The sequence below is a fragment of the Nuphar pumila genome, chromosome 2 (genome assembly GCF_984573655.1).
Source record: "Nuphar pumila chromosome 2, dmNupPumi1.hap1.1, whole genome shotgun sequence".
NCBI lineage: Eukaryota > Viridiplantae > Streptophyta > Magnoliopsida > Nymphaeales > Nymphaeaceae > Nuphar > Nuphar pumila.
The window spans coordinates 45,935,260-45,961,789 of NC_143250.1; the positions used below are offsets into that span (position 1 = coordinate 45,935,260).

The 26,530-nt window shown below is 39.8% G+C and overlaps 4 protein-coding genes across 8 annotated transcripts; 2 read left to right on the forward strand and 2 right to left on the reverse strand.

Annotated features, from left to right (window-relative positions):
• Positions 1-667: 667 nt before the first annotated feature.
• LOC149845396 (Vacuolar protein sorting 55 (VPS55) family protein) lies at positions 668-4,809 on the forward strand. 2 transcript variants are annotated; one of them, XM_089997608.1, is made up of 5 exons: positions 668-767; positions 1,190-1,346; positions 1,461-1,500; positions 4,246-4,327; positions 4,421-4,809. In XM_089997608.1, the coding sequence occupies exons 2-5, from the start codon at positions 1,248-1,250 to the stop codon at positions 4,620-4,622; spliced, it is 423 nt and encodes a 140-aa protein (XP_089853734.1). In that variant the 5' UTR covers positions 668-767; positions 1,190-1,247; the 3' UTR covers positions 4,623-4,809. The 2 variants fall into 2 exon arrangements, with proteins under 2 accessions (XP_089853734.1, XP_089853735.1); XM_089997609.1 differs by lacking the exon at positions 668-767 and adding an exon at positions 989-1,082.
• Positions 4,810-6,939: 2,130 nt separating this feature from the next.
• Positions 6,940-9,360, reverse strand: LOC149845397 (phosphatidylinositol N-acetylglucosaminyltransferase subunit P-like). The gene is made up of 4 exons (XM_089987804.1): positions 9,180-9,360; positions 8,376-8,448; positions 7,549-7,667; positions 6,940-7,463 (listed from the first exon to the last, which is right to left on the reverse strand). Exons 1-4 carry the CDS (start codon positions 9,358-9,360, stop codon positions 7,348-7,350), a joined length of 489 nt encoding a protein of 162 aa, XP_089843930.1. The 3' UTR covers positions 6,940-7,347.
• Positions 9,361-10,166: 806 nt separating this feature from the next.
• LOC149845398 (pentatricopeptide repeat-containing protein At1g71210, mitochondrial-like) lies at positions 10,167-19,104 on the forward strand. Of its 3 annotated transcripts, none has more exons than XM_089995735.1 (3): positions 10,172-13,028; positions 18,103-18,278; positions 18,642-19,104. In XM_089995735.1, the coding sequence occupies exon 1, from the start codon at positions 10,224-10,226 to the stop codon at positions 12,957-12,959; it is 2,736 nt and encodes a 911-aa protein (XP_089851861.1). In that variant the 5' UTR covers positions 10,172-10,223; the 3' UTR covers positions 12,960-13,028; positions 18,103-18,278; positions 18,642-19,104. The 3 variants fall into 3 exon arrangements, with proteins under 3 accessions (XP_089851859.1, XP_089851861.1, XP_089851860.1); XM_089995734.1 differs by having other exon boundaries at positions 10,179-13,028; positions 18,103-18,420; XM_089995733.1 differs by having other exon boundaries at positions 10,167-13,028; positions 18,103-19,104.
• Positions 19,105-20,216: 1,112 nt separating this feature from the next.
• LOC149845399 (uncharacterized) lies at positions 20,217-25,078 on the reverse strand. 2 transcript variants are annotated; one of them, XR_016430437.1, is made up of 5 exons: positions 24,589-25,078; positions 24,217-24,270; positions 22,645-22,770; positions 20,825-21,094; positions 20,217-20,708 (listed from the first exon to the last, which is right to left on the reverse strand). XR_016430437.1 is itself a non-coding variant. In XM_089997610.1 (4 exons), exons 1-4 carry the CDS (start codon positions 25,000-25,002, stop codon positions 20,927-20,929), a joined length of 762 nt encoding a protein of 253 aa, XP_089853736.1. In that variant the 5' UTR covers positions 25,003-25,078; the 3' UTR covers positions 20,217-20,926. The 2 variants fall into 2 exon arrangements, 1 of the variants encoding a protein (XP_089853736.1); XM_089997610.1 differs by having other exon boundaries at positions 20,217-21,094.
• Positions 25,079-26,530: the final 1,452 nt, after the last annotated feature.

Consider the following 26,530-nt stretch of genomic DNA (forward strand, 5'->3'; position numbering starts at 1 on the left):
AGCCGAGCAACCATTGGTAAAAGTTACACAAACCATACTAACATGCAAATTTGAATTGGGGACAAAAAGTTGTTCTGTTTACTTTTTTGTGGCCTGCACATTTGGGTTTAACTAGGGATGTAAAAGGTTCAGATTCGGGTCACATGTGACCAATACCATATCTGACTGATTGAATATTGGCTAAACGGGTTGGAATTCAGATTTGGACTTATGGTGAAAAGCCCATACAGAATTCGATTTTTCTATATTTTATCAGATTTGGATATTTGTCAAATATGGACATCTATGGAATTCAGTAGCAAAAAGCCAAAACAACATTTGCATATCTCCTAACCTCAGCTTGCTCTTCAAAAAAGCAAAAAAAAAATCGCATCTGACCATAATTGGATATGGTTTTAGCTTACCATATATCACTAAACATAACCGAATAAAATGCAATCCATTGACATCCCAAACACTCTGTATGTGGGTCCACTCTGAACATATCAGTTCGGTTCCCAATTTAAACACGCTACATCAAACCTACTTCCGGTTCGGACCCGGACTCAGATCTTTTGCAATAACGTTTGGATTTGAATTCGGATCTACTATGATCCGCCACGTATCCGACCCGTTTTCACCCCTCATTCGGAAGTGTCCAAAAGACTAGGTCTCCACGGGGCTCATCGATAAACTGGACGGTATCATATTCATACGAGTTCGTTTAGATCGGAGAGGAAGGACCACGATTCACAAATCATAGGAAAACGAATTCAAGGAAAGGCAATGTGAGTACCCCAAAAAACATCTATTCTGTTTCTGTGGGGATTTTCTCTGTTGAATATTTCATCTTATCATGTATCTTCTGTCGTGGGTAGCATAATTTCTTGGGTTTTCTGCTTAATTTGTGCATATTATTTTGATTCACTAAATGCCAACAAATTTTGAAGTTGCCCTTTTGGGTTTTGCTTCCCTCACTGATCGAGGGTTGCAAGTTTTAAGGCAAAAAACCATTAACTATTTGTTATTTTTCTCTTTTACGTGTTATTGTTTCTCTTGGATCCGTGAAATGTTCGATCACCAAACATTCAAAGCGTGGTTAGGTAAGGAACGGGCATAGTGGGTGTTTTAGTTGTTATCAGAAATCAAACAATTCATTGATTAATGAATGGTGTATGCGTGTTTGCTTCTGGTATTTCTTGATGGGCAGAGGGAAGACAATGATTATGTGTTGATTTGGGGCATTTTGTCGGTATCCAAAGGCGAACATGGCCGAATTACCAGGATACATGATCAGTTGCTTCCATTCGTCTCGACTGGCTGCTTTGGCTATCTTGGTTTCAGCCGGAATCGTGTTACAAGTGCTGGTTAGCGTTCTGTTCTTCGTTTGAATATATTATGAATGTCTTTTCTTCCCCCAGTTGGTTGATGCCATTACTTGTGAGTATTCATTAGTCTCTCATGCTCATATTTTGTTTCAGGCCTGTGCCTTGTATCATAATTGGTGGCCTATGCTAACAGGTAATTATTAGCCATACCTTGTCATTTATTTGCTGTTTGCAAATGTTTTCTATTCGAAAATTTGAATCTTGGTGGTCAGCATAAGCGTGTCCTCATGGGTACCTGCTGTGGTGCATCAATTAGCATCAGTGATATCCTTCTATATAATGGAACGTTACTGACATGATATGAATTGTTCTATCACCATGCTTTGAATCCATAGCCGGCTCCTTCCAAGAACATGTACCTTGTCATTCTAAACTGTTTGGCTCAGGATTCTCCGTGAATGGTTAGAAATTAGAGTCCTTAACTGCTCATGCACCTGTTCCTTGAACAATCACATTGCTGTTTCCCTGTCATTGTTGGCAATATTCCTAACTGTGACTAATTGACAAGTGAAAGCACTCAAAAGTCAAAACACTTAGTTACTTAAATCTTATATGGGGTTCACAAGTTTACTTGCAAAATAGATGCTTCCCATGCAGTTTCACAGTCAATTCTAGTTGGCACTTTGAATAAAAAAACTTCTTACTGCAAACACAAGCACACAACCTAATCTATCCATCAACTCAGGTGTTGGAGTATCATATGTGGCTCATTCTCATAGCCCCGTTCTGTCCATTTGCCCCTTCCTCGTGCACTTAAAAAGAATCACAGGCATCACACACCGACATAAGCATGCACACACTAGTTGTTGCTGGAGTTCTCTGCATGGGTCAATTTTTTTCGTAATGCAATTAATAGATGACATAGGTTTAGCTCTGAATTGAATCATCATCAACATCTCTCCCTCTCTCTCTCTATCTCAGAGACACGCACACTGGCAACCAACTTAATTGATGGAAATTTCTGCCTGAGATAAATGCTGGTATTCCTGATTAAATTTATTGGTGACCTCACTTGGAATTCTGGGTTTTACCATAAACCACCTTGGCAGATGCATGCCTGCATGCAATACCAACCATCTTGATGGATTTTGAGACGGGGATAATATCACAGTACTTTTTCTCCAAGTGTTCACAGCAACGTTGTTAAAAACGCCCCTTGCCCCAAGGGGAGCCCCCTTGTGGCTTGAGGAGCATCTAAAAAGCATAATTAGCCTGAGGCATACACCTCATACAATATGAGGCGTACGCCTCAGCCGAGGTGCACCCCTTTTGGATATCGGGTCAAATGGGTGCCAAAGCCCCCATTTGACCCAAATTAGGGGAGAAAGAGAGAGAGGCCTGACCTTAGGGTCTCTCCCTCTCTTTCTCATCTCTCGGTCTCCCTGCTCTCTATCTCTCTCGCCTCTCGCTCTCCCTCTCTTTGTCTCTCTCTGCTGAAAGGAAGAAGAATTCTCTTGTCTCTCTCGTCTATCTTTCTCTTTCTCAATGCTGCTCTATCTCTCAAATGTTCTATGTCATTTTGTCTCTCTCCGTCTCTCTCTTTCTTTTTTGTTAATAGACCCTTTGAGATAGGGTATAGGCAAAATGAGTGGATTTTGAGGATTTCATTTTAGGTATTTTTGGCATTTTTGCATTCTTTTGGTTTGTTTTAAGTAGATGCATATATGCATGCAAATGTGTTGGCCAACCCTTTTGATGTAGTGTTTAGTGAAGATGAATGGATTTTAGGGCTTCAAATTAAGGTTTTTTTTGTGTTGTTAATTTTTTGGCATTCTATTACGTGTGTGCATGCAAAAATGTGTGCGCCTATCCTTTTGATGTAGTGTTTGGTGAAGATAAATGGATTTTAGTGCTTTAAATTATGGGCTTTTGTGTGTTTGTTAATATTTTGACATTCTTTTGTGTGTTTGTTAATTTTTTGGCATTCTATTGCGTATATACATGCAAAAATGTGTTGGCTGACCCGTTTGATATAGTATTTGGTGAAGATAAATAGATTTTAGGGCTTTAAATTACGGTCTTTTAAGTGTTAAAATTTTGGCATTTTATTACATATGTGCATGCAAAAATATAGGGTTCGGTCAAACCCGACTAACTCTATTATGGTGATGAAGCAGTATTTGTTGTTTCAACATGAAATTCCTGGTGGATGTTTAATTGGAATTATTGTATAATATATGTTGATTCTTATTGAGTATGAATCTGAATTCATTTAATTATATAAAGCATTGATTCAAGTTTATTTATTTATTTATTTTATTTCTTAGATACTTATATAGATTGTTGCATTAATGTTACTTTTATGTGTTAATCTCATATTTTTCGGTATTTATGTGAGATTTTCTATTTCTTATTGGTTGTTGCTTCATCAATAAAACATTTCTTTTATTTATTTATATTTTTAGATATTTTGTAAAGTTTTTTTTATTTTCAAATAAAAATTGAGGCTTACTCCGCCTTAGTTTTTGGTGGAGCGCTTCGCTACGCCTCAATGCTTTTCACAACATTGGTTCAAAGGGAATTCTGACTGGATGTTAACTTTCACATTCCGTTCACTTCTACTTCCATGTGGATACACATGCACATCTTATTTGATGTAACTTTCTGTAGGGGTCAATACTCTTTCTCCAAGTATAGTTCGTTGGCAATTCTGCTTGGGACTTGACTTGCACTTTTAGGTTTCAACACCCATTTGCTTGTATTTTATATGCAAACAGACAGAGGCTTTCAATGATAAAAATTCGGCCAACTTAGTTAATGGAATGTCTTTGTCACCAAAGTAGTTTCTATGTGATATTTGCTTGAAACTTTGAATAACATCTTTTAACTCCTTGGTCATTCCTTCTCGTGCATGTCTTGAGAATGTTCATCTTTGCAGTGCTGATGTACGTTATGCTGCCTATGCCATGCTTGTTTTTCCAGCGGAGTGATAATTCCATCTTCTCCAGTAACGGTGGGGGGTAAGCACATGCAATATTTGCTTCAAAATTCTAAGTTCTCTCGAGGAAGCTTCCACTAACAACATTTTCCTTCTTGAACGTTTTAAAATGCAGCTGGGTAGATGCAGCCAAGTTCTTGACTGGAGCATCTGCAGTTGGGAGTGTAGCCATTCCTGTCATTTTAAAGCATGCAAATGTTATAGGTTGGGGTGCCCTGATGATGGAATTCTCATCATATTTGCTTTTCGTATTTGCAATAGTGTGCTACATCCAAATGCACAATGAATCAGACTATGGTTCATATGGAATGTTTTGAAGTATGGCAACAGAAGCTCACTTCATTTAGGTCTTTTGTTTACTGTTGCTTTTCTCATTGGCTCTTTTTTTACCCGGTATGCTCTGTTCTCTTTTATGTTAATATTATTTTTTCAGTTTTTCATTTGTGTGATAATAACATTCTTGTAACACGAATTTGTATGGAATGGATTACTGATCATTGGTGTCTGCCTCCTTTCACTTTGAAGCAAAACTATGGAAGAGATAACCTATAGATGTATCCCAAGCTCTTTTCATTTTCGCTTTTATTTTGATAATTTGCTAATGCTTGTTGATGCATGTTAACAAGCCATTTCTCTTCGACTGCGGGCCTGGATACACATGCACACACACAGACATGCCTGTGTGCATGAAAGCACACTGGAATACGATGCCCGAAGAGTGCTTGTTTCTTTGTCTTCAGTATATATGGAATAAATGGATCATGCTGTTGAGATGCAACCAATGTTCCCTCGTTTTAGAGTGTTTTGGAAGCTTGATAGGCTGTCCCTTTTGATATGCATCTTAATTGTGTTTGGCTTGATTACTGGGTGGTCAACTGGGGGAACAGACTTTGGTGATTCATTGTTATCTAGTCAAGTCAACATCAACGAGATGGGATTCATTAAATGAGTGCAACATATAATTGCTTCTCCGCTCGTGCTTCCACAGTAACATTTATCTCAAGCATAAAACGTTTCAAAGATTTCCTTTTCATTATTGGAGAGAGAGATGATTAGATGAATGCTTAAGAAATGTATGCACTCCATCATAGCCAATGAGTTGTAAGATCCATTTTAAGGATGACTGAATCTACGGAGTGCAAATTTATTATATTTATTGATTTCTGCTGCCTTGAGCTATCATAAATTTTATGATAGATGCTGTGCAATGAGAAAAATCATGTGGTCTCTTATTCCAGGTTCTAACACAACCTATGCTTCCAAGTTCTCGTACGTGTTAGATGTCAAACTAGAAGTTTCTTTCTTTTTTGGGAACAAAAATTAAAGAGGATCACTGAAATCTAGCAGTGTGAATTTGGTATGTGGTACTGAAATCTAGCATGTAAATTTGGGATATGGTATTGATGGTGATTGATAATTTCTCTCTCTCTCTCCGATCCTGTGCACCTCTTGGTCCTTTGGGATCCTTTACCATTGACCAGCATTCTTGATGTTGTAAAGAGTTGGACCATATGATTGGTGTTGGCTGGTTTAAACAACCATAGTCACAAAATTTTAAAACAACTTGTTTTCCGTGAAACCATAGAAAGATTTTCAAAAGTTTAATTTTTGCACTTTTACGAGGACCTTGTCATGTTATGTTCATGATCGAAACTTCTTGTTGGGCCTAAAAAGGTGAAGGCACAGTGCATGATGCTCAAAATTACAAAGTTTTTTGCGTCAGAAAGGAAGATTTCATTGGTGGTGGGAAGAATTAAGCATAGAATCAATCAAATATGTTGGGGTGATGAACGATCACTTTGTGAATAAAAAAGAAATCTAAAGCGAAAAAACAGACTAAATCAGATCGACACAAAAGCAAAAGCCAGCAAGCTGGGGGATAACCCCTATGGAATTTGAACCTAAGACACCTTGGTTATGATAGTACGATCCAACCATCCAGCTATCTCGCTCAACCCCTGACCCGAGTCCTGTAATTTAGTTGAAGAAACTAACTCCATCTCAGCCAAGTTATTTGGCTCTTTAAACCGCATGCTTGATTGGCTCTCTTTCATTGTTGGTGATTGGGAACCAATTTTGGAAAAAGAAATTTTCATTTGAGGTGATGTTGCCATCCACGTGAAACGAACAGGAAGAGAATTCTGTGGCAAAAAACCTTGTCATTGTCTTCATGTGCAAAGCTCCCTTTCATACGGGGAAGCATAACATGTAGAGATCAGACCAGGTCAGGGTCATCCCTGAAGTCCATCAGGTTCAGCGGTGCGATGAATGGGAAGCCAACCACCATAGCTAGTTTGCTTATGTTTCACATGGGGCCCACAACAATTTTCAGATGAACGGCATCAAGAGCATCTTGAATGGATGGCTGAGAGCAAAGGCAAAATCCAAGGCAGTCAGATGCCGTCCATTGAATGGATAAGCACCCAACTTCACTGCTAGTCTAAGGCACTGTTTGAAGCACTATAACAAACTTCTTAGCCAACGTATGGATATACCTGGGTGTGATTTAAGACAAACATTTGTTTTGAAGAAAGAGCAGGATGATCACAAAAGCCAATTGAGAACTATGAGTGAGGCCTGGTCAGATGCGGCCGACACCAATATGGTGAGAGAATTCAGTGAAGCGTCAGCTATTGCATGCAAGAATGGAAGTGTTAAGCTGCATACATTCAGGAATCAGATATAATGTCCAATGCATGTTGTAGTGGACTCACATAACAGGGAAATTTTCTTATCTATGATCAGGCCACAAACATCAAACTATGTACAAAAGAAGCAGTGTATTCAAGCAAACAACTATGCAGATTTCTGTTTCCAGCCACAGTAGGTGAACAATGAGAAGACTTCAGCCCAGGCTGTGAGTTGGCAGCATCTGTGCACTCTTGACTGCAATGAGTCAGGTCAGGCTACCTGAGTAGATGAAACAGTTGCAGAAGTCCTAGATGCAGCCACTAACAATGCCATCCAACTCAGCAGGGTTGTTAGATTCACAGCAACGAGGGAAACACCACGAAAGATGAAATAGATGCCAACTCAGGTTCTTCACCCAAACATGACGACATTGATTTCACTGACAGGGATATCAGATATAGGCTGAATAGGCTGATCTTCACTTGGGCATGAGCTCACGAATCCTGAGGGTTCTCGCGTGTATTCATCTAATTGAAAAACAGAGGCAGCTAAATCTGAGATAACATGGATAAAAGCAAGAACTGAACTTTCAGTGGTCGAGAAGTGCCTCACCAAAAATTGTAAAAAAAGAAGATGGTGGAGGTGTAATCATGAAATTCAAGCCAAGGTAGAATCCCATGGCCAAAACTAATGTGACCATAATATATGTTGGCACTGCCAATGCCCAATACCTGAAAGCATGCAAAACTGTCAAGATCATGAACACATGAAAGCTTGAAATAATTGATTGAGAAAAGTGGGCTGGTTGATTACCCACTTGCCATGGGGATACAGACAATGACTAGGCAGGATAGATCAGAAGGGGAATCTAGTCGTGATGCAAGTTCAGGCAACAAAGACTGCCAACAGAAGACTTTTGCATCTTGAACACCGATAGAGAACTACACAAAATTTGGATGCATGAACTCAAAGAACAAAAACAGAAAATATGAATTAAAAAGGATGATGTTTCTCCTTTTTCATAGATACTGCATATGATATTGAAATAAAAGAATCATTTCAGAGAGAGAGAGAGAGAGAGAGAGAGAGAGAGAGAGAGAGAGAGAGAGAGAGAGAGAGAGAGAGAGAGAGAGAGAGAGAGAGACTTATTGTTGAGGAATGCACATAACAAGAAAACGATGTTTTTTTTTTGGATAATCGTGGGAAAACAATGATTAGAACAAGAAACAACCATTCATTGTCTCTTGCTAGAAAAAATGGGCATATTAATTGTAGTTCTAGCTTGAGAGAGGAACACAAGATCTTAATTTCTACAATTATCTGGTATATTATTTTCAATGCGAACTCACTTTTTTTCCCTCGTATTTCCTTATTTTCTTATTAATGTATTCATTTTCTCTTTCCTTCTTTTATACTCGGCAAAATAATTCAATACTGACCTGCTAGGATAGTATGTAAAGCCAACATACTGAAGCCAAGGTTCAGGAATATATGCCCATGCCAGGAAGATGGCTGCTTAAAAGTTAAATGGTAGTGTATCAGGCCCCCAACTGCAGAGCAATCAACATAAAAAGTAGCAAATGACATACCAACAATAAATATTTCTATTCAGATTTATCATTTGCATTCCAATAGCTTGTATATTCGTGAAAACAATATACCTTTTATAATCAATGGTCGCATATGAAATTATTAGCATGGAAACAAGTTGACAGTAGAAGGTGGCCCAGCAACAAATATTTCTGGTTGAACTTACCAATTGCATCAACATGTTAGAAACAAAGGCATCCAATATTACCACCTAATTGAATATCAGGATTTCGAGATACTTACTAAATTTCATGGTTCCTGTAACTATGAGCCCTATGAAATTCATGAATGTGAACGCAAAGATCTCACTCTCATTTTCCAAAAAACCAAAACAGAACCTAAGATCAATTTGCACATACTTGGACAAGTTGGGATATCGCATCTTGCTCTATTAATGCAATTTCAAACTTGTTCCTGTCTCTGGATAAGTGGGTGCGTCTAATGCAATCTCTTATCCAGAAAACTTGGATGTAGATGGGATTTGCACCGTGGGATATCCCAACTTATCCCAGTTTTTCTGAATCGCACATCAAAAACAAATCCGAACCCATCAAATAACCAAAATCAATAACGGAAAAGAAAGGACTAGTCCGATACAAATGAATCAAAACCACCTTGATTGAAAAAGATCGATCAAGGAGACTGAGGTTTACCGGTGGCGACGACGGTGGAGATGGAACCGACGAAGCCGTAGACCTCGGAGGGCTTGATGCCGTGTTCGAAACCGCCGGGCCTCCTTTCCTCGGAGTCGGAGATGGAGAAGTGAGCCTTCCCCTTCGATTTGGAGAGGCTGAGGAGTCGCCTGGGTCTGCTCACCACCCACGAATCGCCCATCTCTCTCTCTCTTTTTCTCTCTCTCTCTTGTTTTTCTTAGAAAAACCTCAAAAAACACCAACGTATTTAAATTTAAAGATATATAAAATATAAGAAATTAGCTTTTGAAAATATCACGAAGAAAATCATGATATTTTTAGCCATATGGAGGACATAAAAGACCGATTGAAATGTTATTCCACTTTACCCAAAACCCGATTTGAATAATTTATTCAAATCAGGCTTGATCTATTTTTTTTATTCGATGTGAAACCAGACCCGAACTTACGTGAGTATTTTATAGTTTTTTTTTAGGGAGACGTGAGTATTTTATAGCCAAATTGTATGTAAAGAATTATATGCTAAAAACTCTTTAAATTAGGTCCCTCTTTTTTTTATCTGGACTCGACATGTGATGTAAGTGGACTAAACCCAAATCAGCCCATACCTCACCATTTTCAGCAATAATTCCACTAAACCCTAGGTCTATCGGTCGGGTACTATAGGACCAAAATCTTGATGCTCCGGATCCATAACTCACCTCACTTCCATCCCACTTCCCAGTTCCCACCAAAAATGAAAAGGAAAGTTTTCATTTAGGGTCGAATTATCACATATATTTGAATTTTCTGAGAACTACCTTCATATCAAAGAGAAGTATAGTATAAAGGTTATTATTGTCATTTGGTTCAAGCTAACATGTTTCTATTCAACAGTTTCCAGAAAATATGAACGTGAAGTCCGATTTTGAAATTGAGAGCAAAATATTGGCCTTTAAATGAAAAAAATTCCCAATGTGAAAAATCAACCAAAGAGCTAAAAACCCTTTGGAAGGGGAGGGAGTGTGGGAGGGCTTGCCATCGTAGAAGCGTTGCCTCCCAAGCATGTTGGTATTGTGCTGCGCAACAAGGCAGCCTTCTTCATCTCTGAGTCAGGGAGTCCTCGTCCGCCTCCGCCTCCTCCTCCTCCTCCCTCCCCCGCTCCTCCGCCACCATGGCCGTCTTCACACATCCTCCGAGAGCCTCCCCAAGACCGCCCCAAGGTTCCTGCAGCTGGGCCTTATCGAGCGTAAGCATATGGTGGACTCCATCAGCAACTGGTTCAAGTCGGGCGGCGCCACCACGCCCTCTCCGCTTCCACTCTGGAAGGCGACCGTCGACGCCGACGTCGACCGGATCTGCGGCGTCCTCGCCGGCGGTGGCGAGGCTGCCATGGACGCGGCCCTCTCCGCCCTCGGGGCGAGGCTCAACGAGGGGTGCGTGATCAGGGTGCTGAGGGCGCAGCGCGAGGTTCTCCCCGCTCTCCAGTTCTTCGACTGGGCCGGCCGCCAGCCCGGCTACCGCCACACCCGCGCCTGCTACCACGCCATCTTCAAGATGCTCTCGCGCGCGAAGCTCATGACCGTCATGCTCGACTGGCTCGAGCGCTTCTCCAGCCGCCGCCGCCTCCGCGGCGGCGACGATGGAGTCTTCGTCAACCGGTTTCACGACACCCTCGTCATGGGCTACTCCATCGCCGGCCGCCTCGACGTCGCCCTCCAGATCTTCTCCCGGATGCGCTTCCAGGGGCTCGACCTCGACGCCTTCGCCTACAACGTCCTGCTCAACGCCCTCGCCGAGGATGGCGCCTTCGACGTCTTCAACGTCGTCTCGAAGCAGATCGCCGCCCGCGGGCTCGGCAATTCGATCACCTCCTGCATCCGGATCAAGTGCCTCTGTAAGCAGGGGAGGTTCGAGGACGCGAAGGCACACCTCCGTGGGCTCGGGGAGGCGGCAAACGAGAGCGTGGCGGCGGTGCTCGTCGATTCGCTATGCAAGGCGGAGAGGTTCGGCGAGGCGGAGCGGATGGTGAGGGAGTTGAGGGAAGCCGGGAAGCTCTCCATGTCGATGGCTTGCACGGCGTGGGTCGCCGATCTCGTGAGGGCGGGGAAGGTCGGGAGCGCCATGGATTTCTTCCGGGCGAACGGGCGCACAGGGAGCGGGGATTTTCCCGGGTTGCCCTGCTACAACGCGCTGATATGCGGGCTTCTCAGGGAGAACAGGTTGGAGGAGGTCTACGACCTGTTGATCGAGATGAGAGTGAGGAGTATCGTGCCGGATTCGTACACGATGAACGCCACCATAGGGCTCTTCTGCAAGGCGGGCATGGTGGACGTCGCAATCGAATTGTTCGACGATCGATTCGTGATCGGGCTCTCCCCCAGTGATTACTCCTATAACCAATTGATCACTGCTCTGTGCGAGAATTCAAGGATCGACGATGCCTTCCGGGTCCTGGAGGACGGGCTGAAACAGGGGTACTTTCCAGGAAAATGGACGTTCCACGCACTAGCAGGCGCTCTATGTAGTAACGGGAAGTTGGAGAAGATGTTCATGTTACTCGATGCCGCCCTCGAGCGGCATATGGTGCCTAGCGACAGCATCTGCATGAGGTTTATCGCGGCCCTGTGTAGGGCCGGGCGTGCAGAGGAGGCCTACCTCCTGTTCACTAAGCTCAGGAAGCCCGACAGTGAGGTTGGTTTGCGTACTTACTCTGATTTGATTTATGGTTTTAGCGCGATCAGTAGAGGAGATATGGCTTCAAGGTTGCTACTGGAAATGCTGCTCGACGGTCAATCGCCGACTCGTGGATTGTATAAAGCCGTTATATATTGCTTATCAGAATCTGGTAACCAAGGTCAAGTTATGAAACTATTGGATGTTATTCAAAATTCATGTCATTCGGTCGATCTTCATCCTGTTTACAATTCTTTGATTGATGGAGCAGTATCTGTTGGGCAACCTAATTTGGCTAGGCAAATGTTTGAAAGGATGTTGACAGATGATTGGAATCCCAATTCGGACATGAAGATTTCCATGTTGCGGTGTTACTTGAAGAGTAGGAGGATATCCGACGCCATAAACTTCTTTATTGGTCTGTTGGAGAACCAAGAGCCGAGCACCAGACTGTATAATGCGATGATCGTGGGGCTTTGTGAAGCAAGCAAGATAGAGTTGGCATTGTCCTTTTGGAGGGAGGCAAGGGAGAAGGGAATCATTCCAAGGCTCGGTACTTACGAGGAGCTCATACATGTGCTTTGCGAAGCTCAGAAGTACGATATGGTTGTAGAGGTTCTGAAGGACTTTGAGCAAACTGGTCGTCCACCATCTTCTTATATCTACAATATTCTTTTGTGTCATACTTTGAAGTCTCCAGAACTGAAGCGGGCGTGGTCCAACTTGAATCACGAGGACTTGCAAGAGGGTGTCACGATATTCAGCAAGTTCTTTGGTGCGTTTGCTACCGGAGATGGTACTGGAGAGCCGCCAAAGCATTCTGAATACTTGGAAGAGTTGATTGAACAGCTCTTTCCTGTCAACACCATCACGTGCAACATATTGCTGAGAGCTCTTTGCAAGGAGGGGAAAGTTGATAATGCCTGCGATTGGTTAAACAGAATGAGGAAAAAGGGACATGAACCAAATCTATGGACTTACGACATACTCATTCACGGCCTTCGGAGGTTTGGTAGGGATAAGGATGCTGAGAGATTAATGGATGAAATGTTTCAAAAGGGATACAACCCACATGGTTATAGGATCGATTCATACAGGAAATACAGAGTATTGGTTCTGGAATAATTTTTTTCTTGGTAATCATGCTCCAATATTTATTCTCTGCACAGGGTTGCCGGCTATCTACCTAGCCAGGTAATTATGCTATCTCTATCTTTTTCCACGTCTATTATTTCTCATGCGATTTTAGAATTGATTTTTAATTCCGTTTTTTTCTTTTTTGGGGGGAAGATATACTTTCATTAAAAGGTAAAACTGTAAAAGTCAGGTGGCAAGGAGTGGATGTAAATTATAAATTTGGAAAACAATACTAAGTTGGCAAATAACATTGCAACATAGGAAAAATGTGAAAAGGTGAATTATGGAAAAAGGTTTGTGAATTCCTTCGTCATGCTTTGGATGCTCCCAAACTGCTTTGACCAATCCAAGTAATATCCTCTTCTTCTCATTTAGTTTTCGTGAAAAGAAATAGCTGAGATTGGGTTATTGATTGATCATAATCAGATTCTTGTGTTTTTCTCTGAAAAATCTGCCATCAGTCAAAAAAAAAAAACCACCATTTCCATATATATTTCCAATCTCTTGCCCATGGAGCCAGTAGGATGTGTCATATTGTAGATATGTTCCATTTCTACATCTCCCAGTTTGGCCATTCCAACTTCAAAAGACGTTGGAACATTGGGAAGGTCCATAGAAGATGCCATACAGATCCTTCACTAATCCAACACATATAGCTGCAGGAATCTATCTGGATTCTGCAATTTTTTAGATGTATCTGAGTTGGTATTCTTTCCAGTGAGACATCTCATGTGAACGAGATTGCTCTTGGTTAGGGATTAGGTCCTCAAATAGACTTCTCATTGTGCCATTCTTTTTCTATGAAATGACCAAGTTTTTGAAATTGAACTCTTTTATTCTTTCACGTGTCTTCTTTTATATAGGGTCCACACCTTTGCTCTTTTAGGTTCAAGCTTCTTTCATGTTTTGTGGTAAAGTGTAACATCTTCTGCACGTGCTTTTCAGGGATATCTTCTATATCTTATGTTTATCATTATGTTTTGGTTCACAAATTGGTAGCCGTTGCTTCTTAGTTTTCTGCATCTGTATCCAAATGCTGCAGATCTTGTGCTCCTTTGTCTTTATGTTGTGATAGAAAGGCGCTAAATTAGATCTTCCCTAGATGGAGCACATATGTCTAGGTTCCCTTTCAAATGTCAAAATCTTCTATCAATTGATGTGTCTGATTTGGCAACATCACACATCACCTAAGAAACTGAAGACATTTGCAGCATAATTCAAGTACCTTGAACTTCTATTATACGTTTGAAGTAGGTTTTGTCCACATAGGAATCATCATGTCCTCAATTCCTACTATAGCTAGTTATTTTGGTTTTCCAGCATCAATATCTAATCTTGAAATTAATTGAATCAAAATCAAGAAAACAAAATGTGAGGGCTTTGCTCATCCGGTAGGGGCAACTTGTGAACATCACCAAATTGAAGGGATGTTGTGAGTTCGAAAACCGTGCACTTTGCTGTGAAGTTGAAGCTAGGTGGTGCAGCCCAACTAGGTAGGTCCAAATCACAATATGAAATTTCGGCTAAGTCCTTGGACAGCTTGTATGTAGCTTCAAGACCCAAGTTTGTCACCCGGTTCTTTTGACAATTCCTCTGCTCCGTAGTGCTCTTGAGCACCAAAAAGATCAATCTACGCAAGTACAGACCCTCTGAGAAAGTTAAGTCACAATGGACTCACAACAACACAAACAAAAATGCAAACACTTGGCAAATTAAGCTAAGTACAGAAAATGCAGAACTAAACAATTTCTGGGCCCGACTTTACAGATGCATAACTCCCGGAAGAAATCTCATCTAAGGCTACAATTTGGTACAGAATTACACTGTAATACAATAAAGCCACACACTGAAAATGAAGCTCAGATCATGCACAGATAGGGAGATATTAATGCGTAAATAGCATTGGAAAACAGGACTCTACATTAAGTGCAGAATACAGAGTATGCTACAGGTCGCCAGAAAAATAGTGCTCACACCTCCAATCCATCAAATCAAGTGCAACACCACCCCAAACTCCATTCTACACACATTAAACTACCACCAGGAATAGGGGCTCACCAGAAGCACACGTGGATTGTGTGAATTATGCTCGCAAAGTCCAGACAGTAGCACAGTTTACAGAATCTGAACAGTAATATGACAGATCACCAGAAATTGGCTCGGATCGGCCGAAAACAGCAAGATCATGTCTTAATGTCAAAAGAGAACTTCTAGAGCACTTAATTACCTTTCCACAGAACCAAAGATCACCTCTAAACTCGATCTGAGCACCGAGATATGCTCAATTGAAGTTCTGCTCAGAAATAGAACTCTGTTCTGTCAGAAAATGAGTCACCGAAAAGATTGGACAATTCCAGGCTACTATGACCTCAGCTGAGCGTGGGATTGCTCAGGTGGGCTCTAATTGTACAAGAGATTTAATTGGTGGATCTAAGGTTGATCTACAACAAATTCACCTCTGATCACTGAATTTATCACTGGAGATGCTCACGTGGTCGGTATCTTGATCGACCAGAGCTACACTTCGATGAAGGAGCTCTCACGATCCTTTTATGAATCTAAAGAGGAGCACTCATGTGGGGCTCAACTCTCTAGCCGAAGATCTGAAGGATCAGATCCCAAAATGAAGTAATTCAAGTAGGAGAAGAGACAAAGGAGAGGGAAGAAGGAGAAGAAGAGAGTTCAAGGTAGAAGATTAATTCATTTCATTCATAATCTCCAAAGTGGGGCCAATGGGGTATTTAAATGCTTGGAGTTGGATCTGGAGTAAGATCCACTGAAATGCATGATCCTATGACCCTTGGACCCAATTACACCCATTCTCTAATGAAATGAAATGAAAACTAATGAAATGAAATGCATATTACATGAAATGAGCTGAAATTCAAACCAACAAAGACAATATGAGCTAGGCAGGCTAGGGGCTCAAGGCCATGGGCTGACCCCTAGGCATGTGTGGACCTAGTTGGGTCGTATCACTAGGTGTGCTTCTTGGTGGGCAAGTGAGACTTGGGTTTTTTACTCCTATGAGCTCGTGAGTGAGTGAGGTGGTATTCACCGGTTATCCAAAAAAAAAAAGAAAAACGAAAAAAGAATTGTGAGATTCTAGGTATTATATAGTTTTTATTTCCAGCGTCAATTGCTAAATCTTGGATGTTGAGATTACTGAGGGTGATGCAAAATCACAGATACTTATTCATCTTGCACTTGATTGCAGTCGTCACCAGTCAGCAGTTTTCCATTTTAGTGAGTTTATGGGAATTCCATTAGTTTATTATACTTAGCAAACGAAGATCCCTGTACCCCTGGAAAATAATTCATAAAGCTAATATTATTATTTCAGAATCGTTAATCACAGACTTAAAATCATCAGTCATTCTAAGATTCTTTCTGCCAAAAATTGAAGTATCTATAGGTTAGTTAATTAAGATGTCAGTGTTATTGTTGATTTGTCAAACATCACACACAATCAAGGGGTGTTTGGAATCCATTTATGTATTACAAGCTGTGTTAGGTGCCTTATAATATAATCCAGTGGTCGTCCAAGAGCAAACTTTTTTGCAAGATGACCATTTAACATCCACTTTAAAGATTCTTCATGGATCCTGTTCTTTGATGAAGTTGACTTGGGGAAGGCTTCTTGTGGTTCTGTTGGATGGATCGACTGGGTGTGCCTTCCTTTACCTCCACCTGCATAAATCTAAGCAGGTGTTGTCTTTCTTAATTCAAAGGCGCTTAGAAAAGAGGAGCTTCCCTAAATGTGTGAGAGGGAAATGTAATTGGACTTTAGGGGTGGTCCCTCACACAAAGAACGTGATATCTATCGATTGCTTTACGTACTGATGCAAGTGGATAAATTATGGGAGTGAAATTGAAGTATCTGTGTGACATAGGTTTTTTCGCTGGCTTGAATAAGACAGAACTTGAGGTTTGGCTTTCCTCTCATGTTGTGTATTTACTATTTAGTACTGGTCTGATGCTGGGAGCTTGACTGCATTTAAAAAAAAAAAACCTGGTAAATTCTAGTGGGATCTGTTTTCGGTTTTCTGTTTGAGTTGATTTGAATGACTGCAATAATTACTTTCACTGTGCATTTCTTGATTCTGCATATTGCATCATGACGTGGTGTAATTTGTCATTATTGAATGATGTGACATATTTACTGGTATTAAACCAAGCAGCTAAAACACAAACTATAATAAGTGGTTGTTACAAGTATGCAACTGAGATTTGGTTAATGAGGTTAATAATTTCTCATTTATACAAGGAATTTCTGTTGAGATGCACAATTTGCTCCTTAAGTTGGATATTTGGACTCGATTAGGGATTTATTAAGCATAAAAAGTTGTGTTCTATATCTGTATAAAATTCATTCTTATTCTTATGATTTTGCTTTATTTAATTCATGACATTTTGTTATAAATATATTTATCTTTCTTCTCTAAGAAGTTTAGACTTGATTAGGATAAAGCCTGTCCTCACCACATGTATATCAGAAATCGTCAAGCCTTTGTTACGGGTATCTTGTAGCAGTGGATGGCCATTTGAGGTTGTACCCTGACTAGAGCCACATCTGTGGGGTTTAAATCCTGAAGAAGGTGATGGTCTTCTTCCCTTTAGCAGATAGAACGATTACAACGGCATAATTATGCAGGATTATGAGTTTGAGACCTGTCCCATCTTTTCTTTACAACTAATGGCTCTCTACATTAACAAATTTCTGTTGAGTGTACTTCAAGTGCACTATGGTGAACTGGATCTCAGTGCTAACATAAATGTCTCCATATAGCATCATCATCATTGTAAGGTAGCCTTTTTTTTTTGAGGAGGAGGGGGTTTTAACTTTTAAGTAGTAGGGCTCTTTTTGTCGTTGTAATTAATATTTTTTAGAGGCCTTCTGAATTTTTAAAGGTTCACATGAAGCGGCCTTGCACATTCACATAATTTTGGCCGTGTATCGTACAAATTGTTTGCTTTGAACTGAGTTTATTTCTGTGCCTCTTTGCTGCAAACAAGAGACAGCTTGATACATTGACATGTGTTTTTCGTTCTCCTATATATGCTACCTTCCACAATGAATATGGATTGCAGAACCATCCATTGTTGCTTATAGTTTAGTTCTTGAACACAGGTTGCAGAGAGTGCTACTAGATTAGCAACAGAGAATATGAAACTCTTTGAAACTGATCTCCCTTACTTGACATGAAAGGGAAAACTGTTACCAGGCAAGCCAGCACTCAAAAAATTGGACTCTCAGATGGAGTGTTTGTGCTAGAATGCGGCCACCTCTACCATCATTCTTCTAAGGTAATGTTGAAAGCATTGACCTTTGTCACCGTATGGCAGATGTAGGCCAACCACCACAATTACCTTGCCTGATGAACGCAGTCATGGCCTCTGTGGGCACTGAGCACATTGTTTTTTGCAGGGTTACATGAGTTGCTTGCAGGTAATCTAAAACTACAATATGGCGGTTGATTCTCTTGCATGGTGCTGTTTTACCAGCCATCTCATGTTCATTGTGATATTAACATAGATTTGGGTTGCTTTGAAAACCATTCTTTTCTCCTGAGAGATCTGCATGATTGATACATGTTGTAGCACCTAAAAATGGGAATATTTCCTTTGGTAAAGACCGCCATCTCAAGAACGTGGTTAATTGCATTACAGGCAGAAGATGACGTGGCCGGATGGAAGAAGTAATAAAGATTCTTGCCCTCAATAAAAATGCAGATGTAACACTAGAGTGATGCTGTTTGCAGTTGGTCTTTTTCTATTAACGCCACCGAAGATGGTGATCAGCCTAAACAGGGTAACCAACAATACATGCAGTTTTAAACTTTTCTGAAGCGAAGTGCACTATGAAGTATTTTAAAGAGTGATTATGCAGCAGTCAAAGAAAGAATCTTCACTGGGAACTCTACAACCACTAGGTCGCATTGATACTCCATTTTACTCCCATAACCGTATCATTATTTATTACTAGTATAGTAAAACTTCATCAAAATGGCCTTGTTCCTGTTTCCACACTCGTATCCATGTTGCACAGCTGCATAGTTTTTTTTTAATGGTAATTGTACAATCAAAACCACATGGTTTGGCATGTTAATAGTATTCCTGACTATCCTACAGCTAGATTTACCTTGCCTAATGGGGTTCTCTTGCACGGCTATCCCATTCAAGCTTGGCCTGATGTGCTAATCTGGAATGACCACCCTTCAACTCCAATCTCTCGTTCTCTCTGGCAGGCGGTGTGCCGAAAGTTTCCTGAAGTGCTCTGGTGCCGAGATCTATGGACACCTGGATATCTTATTTGGCTTTGTTCCATCGTCTTCCCACCCTTGATCGTCTTCAAAGAATGGGCATCTCGTTAGCTAATTGTTGTGCACCTTGCAAACGTGCAGAGGAATCCATACATCACATATTCATCCAATGCCCTGTGGTGATGAACATTTGGATCTCTATCTCTGCTCATTTAGGCATTTCTTGGCTACCCCACATCATACCTTGATAGAGGGATTTCAATGGTGTCTGCGCAAGCAGTTCCCCCTTTCATGGTTGCGGAGATGTTGGTTATCTGTGTTTCACACTTTGCTGTGGCATGTTTAGAGTTTCCGAAATCAGATTATGCATCAAGGCACAAACTATTCGGTCAGACGTCTCAAGCGAGAAATATGGCCTTCATGCTCAGATATTTTTAACATCATTGATGATAGGTCCCAAAGTCTACTCCGTGTTTGGCTTAAATTTCACATTATTCCATGTGAGATTCCCTCTTACGACTCAGATGTGTCCATTCAGATTGTATTTGTAAGACTAAACAGTCTTGTTTATACTGCGTTTGGGGTGTGGGCTCGTTCAGGTACCTTCCTCCTTTCAGGGGCAGAATGCATTTCAAGTGATCTACTTAGCCCTGAAGATGTGTTGGATAATCTTCCCACTGGGGGACCACGTATTCTCCTTTGTGAATAACAGAGGGGGATAAGGTTATTTGGTGGGATCCTCCCTCCATATGGAATCTGTGATGTAAATTATCTTGTATATAACTGATTGTACAGTCTGCTTTTGTAAATACGTTCACCTCAATAATGAGGGGGCCTCATCCTCCAGCGTTCTCATCGAAAAAAAAAAAATTGCAAGCAACGCATGATGACTTTCAAGCATTTTCACAGTTTTCATTCCAAACAAATAGTGATGGGTTTAGGATTAGTAATTATGAAAGACTTCTCTGGGTCAGATAGAAAGGTAAGGATAGTAACATATACGGAAATATTATGTTATAACTGAGATGTTTAATAGCAAAAGGGATGAACCGAGTCTTACAAACTTGTGGTATCTTAACACATTGGAAACCAAGGGGAAACCCAAGTCGCATTTACGTAGAATCTAGGTCAAAACCTGTTTGGATATGATTCATATCAGAGTGGTTCCACATCCACCTTCACCTAAGATGAGGTAAATATAGGAAGTCAACAAGTAGAGGTCTTATCTCCAACATATCTTTCAAAAGGGACGTGTAAAAACAGTGAGCTGGAGATGGTCGAGTCTGAACTTTGGATCAACTTGGCAGCTACTTAAATGGTCCATGTCCATATCCATATTCATCACCGGGAGACCGAGGCTTACCCGCTACCAGTCCTACTAAAGATGAATTATATGTGGATATCTGAACAAAGTCCAGTTAAATGGTCCATCCACATTGGACGAATAAAGCTCTGGACCCCGTCTGCATTGGATCTGTGATTCGAACATGAATCCAGTTAAAGGATTGCCTAAAAGGACGTGGAATGACTATTATTTACATAAAATAAAAGGTATATGGAATATATTTGCAAATGAATTGAGAGATTCACTTATATGCTCTTCACCATAGCTTTAAATGATCAAGACTCATCCGTCACCTCAGAACAACAGTGCTAGCCATGAACAGAAAGCCATTTTTAACAGCGCTCCGTTCATTTCTCCTCTATCTCAACATCGATGATGTCGGGGCCAGAGGTAGAACTTGATCTTCCACCTGAAAAGCCATCTCTGGGCTGCCATACAATAGCTCTGCAATTTGTACACTGGATAATTTGATTCTTGTAACCCATGAATCGTCTCTTACAAGCTGGACATGATCCCTGGACATAAATCAAAGTTCAACCATCATGAGAATAATCACTCAAAACACATAATGACATAGCTGGATGATTAGGTCGCAAAATAACAAAAAGGGGTCTGAGCAAGATTTTTTTTTTTTAAGTCCTTGTGTTGGAACAGAATATAGTAAAATAAGACGACTGATAAGGCTTTGTTATGAAAAAAAAAAATGAAAAGGCTTGATGATCATGAAGACAGCAGCAGCTGCAGTTAACAGAACGCAATGAACCCATAAAATAGACACATTTGGTATGAAGAAGCAACTCAAACCTACTTTTGGTAATCAATGTTTGAAACAACTGTTTATATCAAGAAGAAGCAACTCAAACCTACTTTTGGTAATCAATGTTTGAAACAACTGTTTATATCAAGAAGAAGCAACACAAAGCAACAGTTGGTGAAATCACATATTTGAAAGCAATTATATACGGCAAATCAAGGTACATGGAAATGAACAGGCTAATTCCAAGGAGAAATATCTGGCTTACAATGGAAGCACAAATTAAGCTTTCAGAAAACTATAAATATTCAGATTCAAGGCTTTCATTACACTATTAATAGGAAAATCATACGACCACATTGACAAGGAAATAGATGTCGGGTGTATCAAACACCAGTGAGTATTTACTCAACACCACACAATCTAGAACTACATATGCTTTACCCACAGTAAACTCATATGAAGAGGTTCAAAGATGCCTTAGATCCATAAATGTATCACCAGGTAGGCAAAATATTCTCACAAATGCCAACATAAAGGCATCAAGATAATGAAACATCAGACAAGTTCCAAAGCTGATGGCTTGACTGCTTGACAATGTCTTACGACCAAGTTATTAAGCCACATACTGCCATCTCCAAACACTGCTAGAGACTGTTTGTGAAGATTCTTGCCAGAATGACAGTGATAACTAGATCAAGAATAGAAGCTGAGTAACAGAGCCGTGAATCAATAGAATTGTTGGGATGAAGTAAGGAGTAGTCTCAGAGTGGTACAGGGTTCATAGCACTAAGAATGAACAGAGGTTAGACATGACAATCAAACAAATTCAATTGAATCCTCCTATATTTTGGAAGATAACCTACACTGTTCATTGTCATTTTATGAGTTGCATCCAGATAATTCTGGACTCCAATACTCACAAACAACAAACGTGATAATATCCAAATCAAATCCATTGGGAATGGAAAAAGAGGAAGCATAATTAACAAACTTGGGATGACAGACATTCATCACCAGCTTGAGAGACCATGATTAAGTTATTTCTAACCTTCACTCTAAGCATGTATTGACTATTGGACTATAGTCATTTCTTTTATAAAAATGAAGAATTACTTCTTTATTTCGTTGTAACTTGTGCGGCAGACATCACTGAATTGTCCTAAAGAGCAGTACCCCCCATGTTCCGACCCAATGTAAGTCATAATGTCTATCAGAAAACTACAGGCTTTTTTCTTTTTCTGAATATTTAGAAACTACAAAAATCTTCAACAAGATTTTTGAGCAACAGAAGAGAACATCGACATTTACCTCTATGACAAGGTTATTAGCAACTGCCCTCATGAGCAAAGGTGCAGCAAGTGGCAATATAAACGTGGCCAAGATCAGCAGCCTGAATAACCATCCCGAGAGTGCTAACCAGAGGAAGGCAAGAGTCTGCAACAAGTGAGACAAAATATTATATAACCATAGAAGTTATGCATCCACAGAGTCATACGACAAAAAGTGAACTCCAAATACTACATAACATGGACAGATGTTGCCAGTGTTTTCAACTAAGTTCTCAGACATAAGAGTAGATTCTGCCAATCTATCACAGTAAAATGATTAATTGTATATTTAGTAAAATCCATCTACGACCTCAAACACTACACACCTCATTTTCAGTAGGCTCCCTATATATGTGTCAAATGGATTACAGAAGTCAGCATCTTATAGTTTGACATCAGTGTACTCCCTTTCAATTATGTATTAAACTGATTATGAACAGAAACCCACACTGCATACACATGTTTGTGACCACAAGCTCACACACACACACAAACAAAAGCAAGCATAATTAGGTTACAGATGGTCTTAGGCATGCTAATTATTACAGTGACCTGTAAGGAATTCTGCCATCATGAATGAGTGTGTGTGTGTGTGTGTGTGTGTGTGTGAGAGAGAGAGATAGTGCATGTGCATCCTATATTTTTTTAATCTATATTTACCAACCGTTACAGTTTTATCTTGGTTCTCCCATTGTGTGAGCTGCATTATGGAAGGATTCAACACTTGTGATATACAGGTTCTCATCTCTCTATCTTTGCTTTCAGTACTGAGGAAAGTAAACAATGATGGATGAAAAAGCTTCCCCTTTCTTCAAAATTGAGAAATCATTGGGATTTTGAATAACATATCAAAGACAATAACATCAACAATTTGATAATATACCAAAACTACCACCAGAGGTAGTTCTAAACTTTGACAAAAGAAAACATCCATGACTGAATGCAAAAATCATAAGAGAAAAGGGACCACAAAGATTGCTTAAGACAAAGAGGCAATTAGGAAAGCTCAAGATTGCTCTAGAGCACATATGCAGTGACATAGAAAAACAAATATAAGCTATGTGCAATTAAAGGAAAAGATCAACTGAACTAAAAATTTCCAAATGTAGAAATAAAAACAATTAGGCAGCCAAAGACACAATAAAGATCACTGATGTTGGCGTCACATACAGCACCTCCTCCCAAGGCACAACTCAACAAGATTCAGCAACACTAACCTCTACATATACCAAAAGGGATAGGCCAAACCAACACACATCGTTGCTGGCGGGCTAAACCACTTGTACCTACATGGGAAAACACAAACAATCCAGCTCCGAAAACGCTAAATTAAAGAAGAGTACCTACTTTAGTTCTAAAATTACCACTAACACTTTTATAAAATCTTTGACAACTCTTAATGGGAAGTGACAAACTTATTTTGTGAATGCACTCGAGAAGGTACAATGAGGAGGAAGATTTCCACAACCAACAAAGAACACGAGAGCTCATAATTTTCCGGAATTTGAACAATAAAGTACCGAATAAGAAAGGGGCTTGAAACAATACTCACTGCAGAGCTCTTGCCCAGTGGAGTGCCGAGAAACCCCTTCAATTGCCTGCTGTACTGCAAAACCCAATTAGACAACGCAGCAGAGTGAATCACAAAGTTCGAAAGGAAAGCAATGACCACAACAATAGATTCAAACAACTTCAATAAACAAAAAATATGCGCGATTAATTCAAACAAACCTGAGAAACGAAAACTAATGATGCTCTAGTAGAAAAAATAAAATATCAGTACATAAATCATTCATATTATTAATGCCCAAATCCTCATGAAGAACGAAGAATAAAATTCAATAGGGAATTCAATCAAACTCATGGTTCACATCATTCAATCCAACTAATGAATCGTTTGGGGAAGGAGATATGTCCAACATACCCCGGGCCAATTCCGGCGGAAGTCCATGGTAAACGTTCTCCACCTTAGCCCGACGCCGAGCTCGCGATCGATCCTCTTGAACCTGTCGGAAGCGGACCGAGCGGCAGCACAGAGCCCATCGGAGATGGAGAAGCGGCGGTCAAGGCCCTGGGCGGCCCTCCGGACGTTGTAGACGAGCTGCTCGATGCCGTCGTTGGCGGCCCGCGCGAAATACCTCAGCTTCTCGCCGGAGACGACGCGCCTTGCGAAGTCCTCGAAATGGCCACGGCTGGCGAAGGCGCGAGCGGAGAGCCGCCGCGGCCGGCCGTCGCAGAGCAAGGAGAGTCTGGTGGTGGCGGAGGGGAGGGGCCGGAGAGTCTCCCAACGACGGAAGGGTCTAGGATTAGGGCATGGAAGTCCAGTGGTCGTAGCCATGGCCACCGGCGGACTCTGAAACACAAGAACGGCAGAAAAAAAACGGGGGAGAAGAAATGGCGGTTCACACACGCACACACTTACACGCATGAAAAAATATTGAACAATTTACCTAAACACGCAAAACTTTTTGGCATTTTCAATGGGTACAAATTTTTTTATTTTTAATTTATAATCCGGAAAAATAAAAAAATACTATAGTGTACGACAAAAAATGACATGACATGTTTCTCAAGGTCCATGAATTTTTAGAAATTGCTTTAAAAAATTATAAATACTTTTATTTTTAAGAATTTTTTTAGTAGTACTGTACAATTTGATAATATTTTTATATGAATATATTGAAATGAAGTAAATAGCCAAATGCGGGTGTTATTTAATTTTTTGATGATGTTTTAAATTTAAATTTGATAAATTTTATGATATTTTTAAAAATTTTTTGAAATGCGCATAAAACTCGAACCTCACATAATTTTTTTTTTAAATATGCATAAAAATCTATAATTTTTTTTTAAACTCGAATCAACGAACTGCACAAATACCTGAGTTACTTTGTATAAAAAATGTAATAACTTCTCATAAAAAGTTTGAGATTTTTTTTTTAAATTCGAACCACAAAATCTCGTAAATACTTAAGTTACTTCGCATAAAAAATGTAATAACTTCGCATAAACAAACTATAAAATATTTTTAAACTCAAACCTTAAAACCTTGCAAATACTTGAGTTGCTTCTTATAAAAAATGTAATAACTTTGCATAATAAATATGTGATCTCTCTTTTAAACTCGAATTGATAAATTGCGCAAATACTTGAGTTACTTCGTATAAAAATATAATAACTTTGAATAAAAAAACTATCATTTTCTTTTTTAAACTTGAACCTCAAAACCTCGCCAATACTTGAGTTACTTTTTATAAAAAATGTAATAACTTCACATAAGCAAATTGCAATTTTTTTTTTTAAATTTGAACCTGAAAACATCGCAAATACTTGAGTTACTTCACATAATAAATTTACGAACTTTTTTTTAAACTTGAACTGATAAACTGCACAAATACATGAGTTACTTCGCATAAAAAATGTAATAACTTCACAAAAAAAATCTCTATATTTTTTTTTAAACTCAAATCTCAAAACCCCATAATACTTGAGTTACTTCGTATAAAAAATATAATAACTTCGCATAAACAAACTGCAAATTTTCTTTTAAACTCAAACCTCAAAACCTCACAAATACTTGAGTTACTTCTCATGTGATCATGCATAATATTCATATTTTATTCATCTTTATTTATGCATGATCCACCATAAAATTACATTAAAAACCCATCTTTATCATTGTTTTCGAGAATTCGCTTTGAGATTGAATTTCTAGGAAAATCGCATTTCTGGTTCGGCCTTGCATTTTTTAGTATTTTTATTAGCTTTAGAATTTTTTTAATTATAGTTTAGTTAGATTAAGATTTAATTAATTGTTTTAAATTAGTTTTAAGAAAATTCTTATTTAGAAAATATATTTTTGAGAA